The sequence below is a fragment of the Acinonyx jubatus genome, chromosome A1, assembly GCF_027475565.1.
Source record: "Acinonyx jubatus isolate Ajub_Pintada_27869175 chromosome A1, VMU_Ajub_asm_v1.0, whole genome shotgun sequence".
NCBI lineage: Eukaryota > Metazoa > Chordata > Mammalia > Carnivora > Felidae > Acinonyx > Acinonyx jubatus.
In genome coordinates, this window is record NC_069380.1 from 188,577,516 (window position 1) to 188,591,165 (window position 13,650).

General features: G+C 40.1%; 1 protein-coding gene across 5 annotated transcripts in view; it reads right to left on the bottom strand.

The window, feature by feature from the left end:
• The window catches only part of SGCD (sarcoglycan delta), a 934,755-nt gene that overhangs the window by 355,738 nt on the left and 565,367 nt on the right, over window positions 1-13,650 (bottom strand). For all 5 annotated transcript variants that reach the window (XM_027077705.2, XM_053199779.1, XM_027077715.2 and 2 more), the window contains one exon: window positions 11,773-11,961. In XM_027077705.2, coding sequence (XP_026933506.2) covers window positions 11,773-11,961 — 189 coding nt within the window. The remainder of the gene's footprint in view (window positions 1-11,772; window positions 11,962-13,650) is intronic.

Genomic DNA, 13,650 nt, shown 5'->3' on the forward strand with positions numbered 1-13,650 from the left:
TCTCTTTTTCTCTTTCAAAAATAAATAAAAACATTTCTAAAAAAGGCTTAAACTGGTTCTAAATTTCACGCACTAACTCATTCTTTAACAATGAACAGAGCAGGGTGCGTGGGTGGCTCAGTAGGTTAAGCATCCAACTTCAGCTCTGGTCATGATCTTGCAGTTTGTGAGTTTGAGCCTCACGTTGAGCTCTGTGCTGACAGCTCAGAGCCTGGAGCCTGCTTCGGATTCTGTGTCTCCTGCTCTCTCTGCCCCTCTCCCATTTGTGCTCTCTCTCGAAAATAAATGAAAATTAAAATTTTTTAAATAATAAACACAGAGCATCTACTATTAGAAAATCAAGTTTTATGAGATGCTAAAGAGGCCTCAGTTTAACAAAGTTGATTGACAATTAAAACCTGGTCAAAATGTGTAATTTTATGTTTATAAGCATTCCAACCAAAAGGTTTCTCCATGAAATAGAAGGGCTATGCTCCTACCAAGAAATTTCTTTCTAGTGTAACTCCTTATTTATCAAAGCACCAAGTGGTTATTTACATGTGACTTAGTGAAGGCAAAAAAGTAACTCACAAAAGCAACCAAAAATGATTCTTATACCACAAGAACCAGTTATGGAGTTACTATGACTCCCTAAAATATTCACAAATACAGGGGTGCCTGGGTGTCTCAATGGGTCGAGCGTCTGACTCTTGATGTTGGCTCGGGTCATGATCCCAGTGCTAAGGGACAGACCCGTGTGTTTGGCTCCACCTGCTTAGGATACTCTCTCTCTTCCTCCGCCCCTCTCCCTCACTCACGTGCTCTCTCTCTCTGAAATATATCTATATCTATATATAGACCTATATCGATCTATCTATATAGATGTATAGATACATAGATATTTATGAGGATAAAACTGCTTGAGTAGTCAATGGCTGAACCAGTACCGAAGTAGTTTTAAAATGCCATTCCTTATCACTTGTAGCTACACACTAACCATCACTGCCATTAAACATTATACAACTAAATACATTACTAGCTAATGACACGTTTACTTTTTTTTGACAGCAAGCATCACCAGACAAAGTGAAAAGCCAAGACCCTGAAGTCAGACACACCTGGATCCACAGGCTGCCCCTGCTACTCACTAGCTGATGAAGTCGGCAGGTTAAGCAAGCTGTCTACGCTTTTGCTGCATCATATATAAAGGAGAGATAAGAGGACCTCCTCAAAGGGTCAGTGTGAAGAATAAGAGATAACAGAGTAGGCACTTCTCACCGTGCTCAATACAAGCTATGGTGTTTGCATGGTTATTGTCAGTTGTTGTGTGTGCTGTTATGACAAACTACTTTCCAAGGATGGCCACAACACAATCTGTACTGGTTTCCTGTGACTGTCATAACAAATTACCATAAAACCGATGGCTTAACACATTGAAAAAAATACTACCTCACAGTTCTAGAAGCTAGAAGTCTGACACCAAGGTGTCAGCAGGGCTGTCCTTCCACTGGATGCCTAGAGGAGAATTCATTCTTTGACTTTTTCATCTTCCAGAGGCTATTAACGTCCCACGTGGGGGCATCATTCCAATCTCTGCCTCTGTGGTCGTACTGCCTGCTCCTCTTCTGTGTCAAATCTTCCTCTGCCTGCCTCTTATAAGGATATGTGTCACTGGATTTAGGGCCCAACTACGTAATACAGAATGATCTCCTCATATTAAGATATGTAATTGAGACAAAGTCAAATATGGTAACATGTACAGGTTCCAGGGATTAAGCCAAGGGCATATCATCTGGGGGCCACCATTCAATCCACTACAATCTCCCATCCGACATTCTTTTCTAGAACCTTGCAACTTCCCCATGGAAAGGTACCATCCGTGTGCCCTTCCCTTGAATCTAAACAGGATTTTGTGTCTGCCTTCACCAACACACTAAATCACAAGTGATGCTACCCAACATCTGAGTCTAGGTCCTAAAAGCAATACACACTCCCATCTTGTGTAAGTAAAACACACATTCTGGAACCCAGCTGCCATATGGATTAAAAGCCCAAATTAGCCGATATGGTGGGCCGTGTACAGATTTTCTGGCTTGCTGAGGTCCAAGTTCACAGATGTGGCCACACAGGAAGTAAATATGCCTCTAGATGATTCCAGCTATAGCTCTTCAGCCAAGCCCAGCCTTTGAGTCCTCCCAACTCAGATGCCAGATATCAGGGAGCGGAGATAATCCATTCCCCTTGACCCCCATTCAAATTGGAGATTCCTGAACAAAATTAATTCCTGCTATTACATTAAGCCATTGGGTTCGGGGGTGGTTTGTTGGGTAGCAAAAGATAATGAGACCAATTAAATAATCCAGTAAATCCATTCATTAAATAACTGAATGATTGAAAATTTAAAAAAATTTTAAAGGCCCATGAGATATACTCCCTGACACTTAGCATCTTGGATTTTTATCTAAATATAGTGTGAGCACACACACACACACACACACACACACACACACACATACACATACACACATACTTCTAAAGGAAAAAAAATGGTTAAATCTCTCTCATTCTGAGTCAAAGAGTGGGAGGAAGCAGTCATTAATTATGGAAACTGTCTGGGGCACCTGAGTGGCTCAGTCGGTTAAGCCTCCAACTTCAGCTCAGGTCATGATCTTGAGAGGTTCATGGGTTTGAGCCCCACATCGGACTCTGTGCTGATAGCTCAGAGCCTGGAGCCTGCTTCAGATTCCGTCTCTCCCTCTCTCTCTCAACTTGTGTGCGCGTGCTCTCTCTCCCTCTCTCTCTCTCTCTCCCTCTCTCTCCAAAATAAATAAACATTAAAAAATTTTTTTTAAAATATATAGAAACTATCTAAGGTCTGGAGGGAGGACCTTGTATTTCATCTGGTCCGAACTGCATATTTTACAGATTGAGACGATAAGGCTCAGAAATGGTCCAGACCCTCCCCTCTCAACAGAGCTTTTTTTGCTCAACAAAGAGCCACTCTGATCTTCAAAACAAGATGGAAAATCTATCATAGTCTTACTACCTTCCCAGTTAGGAGTACTGAAAGGAGGAGAGGGGACTGAGAGTGGGGGGTGTGGAAAAGGAACAAGGATGTTTTAACCAGTTATTTGGAACCATTCGCTCATCAGGTTATAAGACACTTTCTTCTCTTTCTGTTGAATTGAGTTTTATTTGTTCACTTCTTTTCTACCCTACTCCGATGGCTCCAGGTCCTAAACATTGTCTAGGACACAGAAATAAAAAGCAAAAATTACTGTACAGAGAGAAATAAAAAACTTTTTTGTTCAAAGATCTGACCTATCCAAAAGGCAGGTTAGTAGATTCTAGACCTGTTTTATAACAAAGAACTTTCTGCAATGATGGCAATGTCTTCTATCTGCTCTGTTGATGCGAGTAGCTACTAGCCCGTGTAGCTGTTGCATATTTGTGATGTGGCCCATGTGACCAAGGAACTGAATTTTTTTTAACATTTATTTATTTTTGAGACAGAGAGAGACAGAGCATGAACGGGGGAGGGTCAGAGAGAGGGAGACACAGAATCTGAAACAGGCTCCAGGCTCTGAGCTATCAGCACAGAGCCCGACCCGGGGCTCGAACTCACGGACTGCGAGATCATGACCTGAGCCAAAGTCGGCTGCTTAACTGACTAAGCCACCCAGGCGCCCCACAAGGAACTGAATTTTTAATGCTATTTAATTCTAATTCCATATCAGACAGTACAGTTCTAGACAAAGCATTTACAAAACTACTCTGAGCTCAGAGTACCCTAACTAATAACTCTCAGGCAACTCAAGTGCCCTGAAACCTCCTCGTAGTTACCATGTTTTCTTCTTCAGTCTGAATAGCCCCTGCCTATGGTGGAAGAGTCCCTCAATCAAGTTCTCTGTAGTAACATACTCCCTTGAGATTCAAAACTTCTCTCCTATGATTGCTTAGTGCCTCAGTGATAGTGAGCAGTGCTCTAAGATCTGGCCATAACTTCCGATTTTGAGAGTAATTCAGAGTTCTGAGTAACAGAACGGTAACAGCCACACAACCTATAAGATCTGAAACTCCATGTGTGAGCAGCTACGCGTGATGTATGAAGACAAAAATATTTCCAGGGCGATTGCGGACATTCTCAATTTTTCTCAATTCCAGAATCATTCACAAAAAATTCTGAGTATATGAAAATAGTAGTAAGTGGCAAAGGTCATGGGTATTATCCTAGGCTCACATTACATAGTAATTTGTTTGCAATTAGAGCTCAAGTTTCTCAGTCTGACCTCTCGAGAGTGTCTACGATTTGCACTGAGAGTGTCTATGATTTGCATTCTTTTGGACGTTTTGAGCATCGGCTTCCACTCTTTTCCTTCCCCACCCCATCTTTTGTCTCCAGGGGCCTGAGCTCTCAAAGCTGGAGCCCTAGTGTCTGAGGTTTCCCAACCAGGCTTAACACACTGCTTCCAAGCTGCTGTCATGGGGTTCTCTGCTTTCAACATGACTCAAAAGTCCTTAGCCATCGTGTTACAATCAACTTAAGAAGTTTCTCAGTACCTTCTAGCTTTAGCTGACTCCTTTATTGATACTCTCTTAAAATATTTGTAATTTTTAGAACACACATTAGTGTTTAGAACATGTTTTAGAACATGTTATGTTCTAAACATGTTATGTTTAGAACATAAATTTGTAACAAGCTTGGCTTATAGCATTTTGCAGCAGTCACAATGACTAAAATCATCCTCGAAGATTTTCATTCTTTTAAAGGTACAAAACACAGCAGGCTTCAAAGCAAATAGGACATTATGGAGCCATATCCCAGGACTGATAGAACAGGTGACTTTTGTCTTTTGTTTTTCTGCTTCACAGTTTTCATGCTGCCTTAAAAAAAAAATAACATTTTGGCAACTTTCAGGCCGATGAATTTGAGCTAATGGATAAAAAGTGACCACAGGAGTCAAAGCACTGAGAGTCAGAAGCATGATGTTTTCAATATAGAAACTGAAGTGGATGCTACTCACACACATGGTATATTCACTAACAGCATTAAACGAAAAGTCTAACTGAAGCCAATAATATCATTTTCTTTCATTTGCTGAGCAAATCTGTATATTAACTAGGATGACATCTCCTGCTTCAGTTCTGTTTCACACTCCATTATTACCCTTCTCTTCTCATGTAATTAAAATGTAGCAGGTAGCTGATACACAGGAGGGAGTGTCTGTATTAAAAATACCTTTTCATAATCAAATTCGAGTACTCATCTCATTTATGATCTGTCTACCTTAATAAATGAACTAATAGTTCATTTTAAAAGCCATATAAAGCTCTATTAACCTATCTTTACACATTTTAATTTAAAGTGACAGGCTATTCATGATTTTTTCCCATTCATTTATTCAATAAACATTTTAAAGACTATGTGCTAAGCACGGTGCTTAAACTTGTGGGCTCAAATATGAATAGTTTAAGGTTCCTGTCTTCTGGAGCTTGTAGCCTAGTAGGAGGGAGGGACAGGAAAATAAATAAGTACAGGACTGCATGTCCCCCCCGCCCCCCACTGCTTGACAGCAGGGAAACCACAACACAAAAGAAAGAGTCATCAGCTTAATAGGGGAAGATTCCAGAGAATAAAGGAGAAGAAAGAGAAAAGCTTAAAAGAGGCAATGTTTACCGAAGATCCAAGGTAGATAGGCTTTTTGAGTGTATTTCCGACCTAATGGGAGGGAATCCTGGCCAGGCTGCTGAAAGAGCTGAACTCTGAGAACTGCGTGACTTTGTGCTGCCAGGGCACAGCTGATGGGGCATCTTACTGAGTCTCTAGGCATGCAAACACGTCACAATGTGATGTGCAGCATCTGCTGGGCCAATGCACTTCCCTCTCTGGGATTCCACCTGGGTAACAAGAGACTGGGGCAGGTACAGGCCGGGGCTGGAGGAAGGGCCATTTTAAAGGGAAGGACAAGGGCAGATGTGTGCTTACGTTGCAAAGAAGCAGAAAACGCGATGGCACAACCAAGGCAGAAGGAATCTGGCCTGCAAATAGCAACAAATGTCTCAGGGCAAGATGGATGTCATGTGGCCCTGTAAAGCCAGAGGGTGGACATCCCCAGAGCAGGCTTGGTTCCTGACAGCACTAGGTCTCTCTGCTGTGAGGTGCTCCCATCTACCCATGAGATTCCTCTCTCCTCCCTGGAGCATGTGTGTCCTCACTCCCCTCTACTTGAGTTAGTTTGATTAGGTCGCAGTTCCTTGAGCTTTCTCCAAACAGATGATATGTCGGGGTTCTGAGTTAAGGAACACACTGGCCGTTCTCTCTGGCTTTTACTGTTTTACAATGTGTCCAATTTACAAGTATTAGAATGCCTTCCTCTGACCCTCAGTGGATCTTTATCTTACTTTGGGGTAAATAAATCATGTTTTAGACATTGCACTGAACAAATTCAATTTGTCTTCATGAAAAATAGCACTTGGAAAATGGACAGTGTAGTGTCCTGATTAAGAGTATGGGCTCGAGAGCCAGACTCCCTGTGACCCAACCCCAGCTTCATGGCTTACTGACAGCATGACCTTGGGGCAAGTTACAATACTTCTTGGACTCTCTGCTCCCCCACCTGTAAAACAGGGGAAAAGTGGTGCCAAACTCATAGGGTGTTTATGAAGATTATACGGGAAAAATATTAAGTTCCGAGTTTTTATTAAACAAATAGACATTTCATTTCTTATATAACCATGTATAAAATGGTTTGACTTTTATCATTTTAATGAAGGAAAAGAGAAATATAAGTTAAGGTATCTATTAAACAAGGTATAGAAAACTATAATTTACTGAGGACCTACCATGTGACCTGCACTGACCAGGTTCTGGACATCCAGTATCTTGTGCATGTATTGGCACAAAGGCAATTTAAATTTGACAAGCACATACTGAAAGCTGACTGGGTACTGGAACCAGGTTGAGGTTACAAAGATAAATAGAACATAATCCCTGCTCCTGGGAAGTTCCCTGGCATGGTTAGGGCAATGCAGCTGGGTCAGGCAACCTCACTCTCCACTTTGGTTCCATCATCTGCAAAATGAGGAGGTCTGATGAGGTGACTCCTAAGCTTTTATTTTGTCTAACAGTGAATGATTTCATACTCAATTGTGCTAAGAGATCAGGCCATCTATTCATAATTCCCAAACCTTTTAAATTTTATCACTTACTAACCACTTCTGCTAAATGATATTTTAGATGATCAATACTGAGTATTTTGGGAGGTCTTCAGAGCCACATTATTTGGACTGGGTTGTTAGAATGTACTGGCAGTAGCAGCAGTCTTCTACAGAATGAGATCACACATGGTCAAGGCAAAATCCAAAAGACAAAACCATAGTGTTCTAATAGAAAGATACCTATGGTCTTAAAGATACCTACTTCAATGCATTCATTTCTATACTGAGTCTTGGGGGAGGGGGGGAAGTGATGTAGTTCATTGCCGGCTAGGCATCTAGTTCCCTGACATTCATGTTAAGATTTTTTTATTATTATTTTTTATTATTATTATCTAAGTAGGCTCCATGCCCAACATGGAGTCCTAAGTGGGGCCCGAACTCACAACCCTGAGCTCAAGACTTGAGCTGAGATCAAAAGTCCGATGCTTGACTGAGCCACCCAGGTGCTCTCCTACTTTTTAAAGTAATCATCTCTTCACCCAACGTGGGGCTTGAACTCACAACCATGAGATCAAGAGTCCCCTGCTCCACCAACTGAGCCAGCCAGGATCCCCCTCATGCTAGAACTTTTTGTGTTGCCCCACATTGGCTAACAGACCAGGTTCCAGAGGCAGACTGCTTGGATTCAAATCTTTACTCTGCTGCCTTAGAGTTGTGTGATCACAGATCAAGCTACCACCTTGTGAAGTTGGTACCCTATTATCATCTATTCACAGAAAGGTTAAGTTAGGTAATACTTACAAATTACAACAGTACAGTGCCTGGCACAAAATAAGCCTTCAAAAAGTTATGATGTTGATGGTGATAGCAACTGCTACCATAACTTAACATGTGCCAAGCTCCATTCTAAATAGCTTGGACTCATCACCTCATGTATTATTCACAAGAATCCTATGAAGAGGTAGGTGCTCTTACTCCCAGGAAACTGCAGCACAGAAGGCCGAGGAACCTGACAAAGTAAGAAACAGAAGCCAGATCTGTACCTAGAGCATCTCTCTCCAGAGTGTGTGAGCCCTTAACCACTCCACTATGATGTAGGGTCTCTCACGACTTTCTGTTGCCAATATCGAGCCTTTCTGTGGGTCAGAGGCTGCCATAAATGCTTAACACAAATGAACTCACTGAGTCTCCATGTCAACCTATGACACAGAAATCATTATTAAGTTTATATTAAATGTTTACATGAATACAACAAGGGGATAAATCAGAAGGTTGAGACAGTGGAGGGAGAGGGTCATAAGAGACAATGCCAAGAGAAAGAAGATGAGGACTGAACATTCACAACTATCAGGGAACTACTTGGCACAGCAAACACCAATGGCTATCTCAGATGGGAGGGACGTTTGTGGTTCAGATGAGATAGGGTAGGCAACAAAGATAGTGCCCATTTTGCCAGCTTTAGAGTTTTGTTGAAGAGCCAGATCACTAGCCCAATTAGAAGGAGGAGGTTCATGAGAGACTCTTAAAAACTGAGAATAAACTGAGGGTTGATGGGGGATGGGAGGGAGGGGAGGGCGGGTGATTAGCATTGAGGAGGGCACCTGTTGGATGAGCACTGGGTGTTATATGGAAACCAATTTGACGATAAATCTCATATTGAAAAAAAAAGAAGGAGGAGGTTCAGTGTAGTGGAAAGGGTTGGGCTTTGAAGGCAAACACTAGCTCTTTTACATCTTAGCTGTGTGTCTTCCAACATGTCACTTAATTTCTCTGAGCATTTTTTTTATTAAAATGGAGATAATACCTAATTTATAGTTGTTGTGAGAATTAAATGAGATATATATTTTAAGGGCCAAGCACAGTGACTAACAGAATGAACTAAAAGAATAAATGTGTAGTAAATAGTAGTTCCCTTGGGCAGCACAGTGTGCGATGAACTAGGATAGTTTGACTTATGGGTCACAGTATTGGTAAGCCATACACTCTTCCATGGAGGGGAAAACTGAGAATACAAGTGTAACCTTGTCCACCTGCCTTATAACGAACATCAGAATATTCTGCTAAGAGCATAGGAGAGCAAAACCACTTGTCTTCTGATTTACATCTGGGATCAAGAAAACTTGGTTAGATGTTTGTCCAGATTGCTCTAATGGAAGGGTTCTTGCAGCGTATATCCTTGGGGATGGCACAGAAGTCTGACTACAGAGTAAAATTCTGGATATCCAATCTTGGATAAATTGCCAAATCCCAGAAATACCTTCATATGACATCATTCTCTTGGTTCATTCTTACTCAGAAGGTTTGATTACACTGTCAACTTTCCCAAATTGCAAATTATTGAACATTTTAGATGTACAAAATAATCACTCTTTTCTGTTGATGATATTTTAAAATCCATGCATAAAATGCTTGACTCTTATCCCACTGATTCCCTTTGCTCTTTCACCCCACATTCTCCAATATAAAATTGGTTAATACCTTACTCTTTCTCACGATCTTCACTGTCAGTAAATTACTATTTGTGGAATAGAATGATAATTCTAAAAGAATAGGTTTTATACTGTGATTGATGGAAAAATATGCTTTTAACTTGCAGGGAAAGATCAATTTTCTGACACTTCAACTCTATTTGCTCAAATGCATTACTATTATAAAGCACCAATTATGGCTAATAATGGCATTATTCTCAACTCAGTAAGTACTTGGTTTGGTAAAGCTTTAAGAACTCTCAACTTTGGCAATCAATTTAGTTAACTACAGGAAATAGCCTATTTCAAATAGATTATTACCTTACTGTCATATTGCTCCCCAAGCTCACATACAATCAAAGTGAATTGTCACTCAATATATATTTACATATACCTTTCCCTATTAAGCTTGCCAAATAAAACACACTCTAGAAGCCATATGTGTATGATGCCAGTTTTAAAGATTTGAGTTCATATTCTCCACCACATTCACCCCAAAATCTTTCAGGTTCTATAAATTAACTTCATAAGAGATTAGGTAAAAAAAAACACAGAAATAGGGGGTTAGGGGATACATGAGTTGCAGCTAGGTTCCAATGGGAAAGTAATCAATTCTATCTTGCTCTTTGGACCCCCCACCATCCAACTATCTCACCAGCCAGAACCTGAGAATGTTCCAGCATATCTTCCAACCCCTTGTCTCCTACATCCAACCAGTAGTTGAGGTATTTATTCAACACCATCTTTTAAATGTCTTTTCCATCTTCATTCTCCATTCTACTGCCCTAGCCTCAGTCTTATTTAACACTGCAAAACAAAAGTTTCTCCACTTTGTAAGTTCATGAATTACAAAATAAAAACATCACAGAACATGCACATCAACAAATGGCAATTGTGGTCACTTGGACTTAGGACCAAAGGGACCCTGGATACCTCTTAGAACCATAATCTTTAAAAAGATTCAGCACTCAGTCTTCTCAAAGGGAGTCTGTCTGGGAAGTACAGGCAAAAATTCTTATCTTGGGTAATGAGTGTAATAAGAAACAGAGAAATGGAGTTACAGGAGGATCCAGGGTTTTCCCAGGCAGCTATAGGAGCATCAGGCAGATGGAGAAAAGTAGCCCAAACAGAAGATACTTCCCCCCGAAAAGTCAGGGAAGCATGCCTCTGCACTGTGTGTTAAGGATAAAAATAAACTTTATAATCCAGAAAAGGCAAAAATCCACTATCTTATTTGGGATTTTCACATGAAAATCTCACTGGTAAGTTACTGTAATATGGTCACATTGCTCTATACAATAGGATTTATTTTTATGGCCAATCTAATTATTTACTTTTGACATCACAAGAAAGGAAAGTAATCTCAAGGCAGCAGATTACTATCCACTATGCTTTCACTAAAAGTGAAAGTACTTACAATGCCAGAATCTCTAGGAAATCTAAAGGGGAAAAAAACCCGCAGAATGACTCCAGAAATCGTATTTCCAGGATTTTCTTTTCATTTGAACTTCAACAAGTAAATGTTCAATGTGTATAGTACCCTTAAGTACCTATAGCAAGAATTTCTTCAAAGAAGCATAAACACAATTTTTACTACAAAAAATGAAACATGGCTCTGCTCTCATTTCCATCCTGCTCTGGCAATGGCAAAGAGAATTGCCCTTCTAAAAATCAAGGAGAATCTCAATTAAACATAGTAATGAGCTACCTGGCATATACAGACCGTTAAAACTCTTAACTAATTCACAAAGCCTCATTTTACTCAGATATTTCTACCCTCCACTTCACAAAATCTTTCACAATCACTACTAAACTTTGGGAAAACTTAGTACTTTGAATTTTTCCCATATTTCTTCCTGCATTATTTACTCAGAGGGCTTAGAAACTACAGAATACACAGACACGGTTATCAAAATGAAGGGAAACCATATGAGAGACTGTGAAGGAGGGAAATGCCTCCAAATCGAATTACCAGCCTTTGGGAACTAGAGATGAGATAGAGGTGGATCCCCAAAAGTAATGTGAACAGAAACACTTTTAACCAAATGCCAGGCTACAAGATCTTTTGAATCCTACTACCACTACTTTTCCACATTCCTTTTTCTTTGTCCACACGTTCCCTTCCCTTCCCCCAAGAAGGGCTGAAGAAACATGTGTTTTTACTTACGATTGTGAAGTTCATGACTTTGAGAATCCAGATGGTCATGGCCAAGTTCACCAGTATTAAAATCATCAGGAGTAGGACAAAGAAATACAGGCATCTTTTCCGCCAGCCATAAATGCCCACCTTGTATACTTGTGGCCCCTCAGAGCTGGGCATGGAGCTCCGGTGGTGTGTGTACTGTTCCTGAGGCATCTGAAATAGACAAGGCAAGAGAGACGCACTCACGTTAAACTGCTGAGAGGAAGAAAAAAAAAAGAAAAAAAATCAACTGATGAAGAGATATGGCTGGCTGCCGTCTGTACGTTCCCATCCTCCTGACAACTCCAAAAGTCAGTTTCCCCTGGACAAAAGTATCTCCTCTGGACACTGTGTTAGCCCCTCATTTTACAGTTATCTCTCATGATGTATATACCGAGACATCCACAGGTGCACATACCCTGGGAGGAAGAGACCCTTAGGAAGCCATTTTCCAAATGATTCTTAGAATTCCAACCTCTTCGTGAGGGAGATGCTCAACCGCCTACCAAAGTCCTGAGGGCAAAATTTAGAATTTGTCTGAGAAAATAAATGAACCCCAACAGTTCATCACGGTGGCATAATAAATGCTATTCAACTAATTTATTTGGTGTATAGGGGGGTGCTAAATGATCTCAAATGCAGTCATTCTGTACTGCCAAAAAGTCGGGGAAAAGTAACAATTTTTATCTTCTCCCTATTTCAGAGTTCAAAGTGATGCTGATGGGCATAGATTAAGCCCCACCGGACTCAGAAATCTTCAAATGGTAGCTGGTGCTTAAATGCCTCCCTTAACAGTAACCTCATTACGTGATGAATTAGTCCTTAAGAGTTACAGGATTCCAATTGTGATCAATCAATTCACTTATTTAATAAACATTAAAGAGGCTCAAAGTCAAGGAAGGTGTGAAAATGCCTTCCAGGAGCTTGCAGGTTAATGGGAGGAAAGAACTCATTAAGTAGTGATTACAGCACAGTGAGATAAGTTAGAAAAAATATTTGTCAAAGTTAAGTAATATATTAATCCTCCTTAAAGTAAGGAAGCTTTCCTTAAACGCTGCTGTTGACACGAAAGATCTTTCTCCTACCACTACTGCTTAAGTATCAACACAAATCTAAGTAAACTTATTTCAATAAAATTCTAAAACCAAAACTGAATTTAAAATTAAATACGAACAAATCAACCAATGTGTGTCAATCAAAATAGACAATAACTGACTTCTACAAAGGTTGATGATTTCCTAAAACTAAGTGACATAATGTGGTACCAAGGACTTTAGCACAGCATCTTCTCAGTCTATCATCCCTATTCTGCCATGAGCCATGTGACAAAATGGCCCCTACTGTTTTTCTCTATTCAAATACTTGCACAACCTTTCTTTTGGGATTTTTTACTTCATTTGCCCTTCACGTAAGCATACTCCATTCCCTAAGAATAAAGCTTGCCTCTTTTTATTTTCATCTTGGTCAAGATCAATGAAATGTGTTGTGTGCAGTACCAAAGTGACCATGGTGACAAACAAAACGTGGGCTCTGAAATCACATCATTGGTTTTTAATTCATCTTCCAGATGGGCTGGAATATGATTACTTTATAGTTTTTAGATAATCATTAAAATGTACACATAAAATCTAAAAATCCCCTTGAGAACTCAAGGCCTTTAAACATCACTGGTATTCTGAAAAGCCTAGTGAATTCTTATTTATGATCAACGGAAATGCTCAATGAAGTCCTACATGACATCTGTCTTGTTTTGGACACTATCCTAGCGCCAAAATCAGGTCCTAATATAAATATTTATTTAAATATATGTGTATGGAATGAATGAGTGAAAAAACAAATACATAAATGACAAATGAATGATTT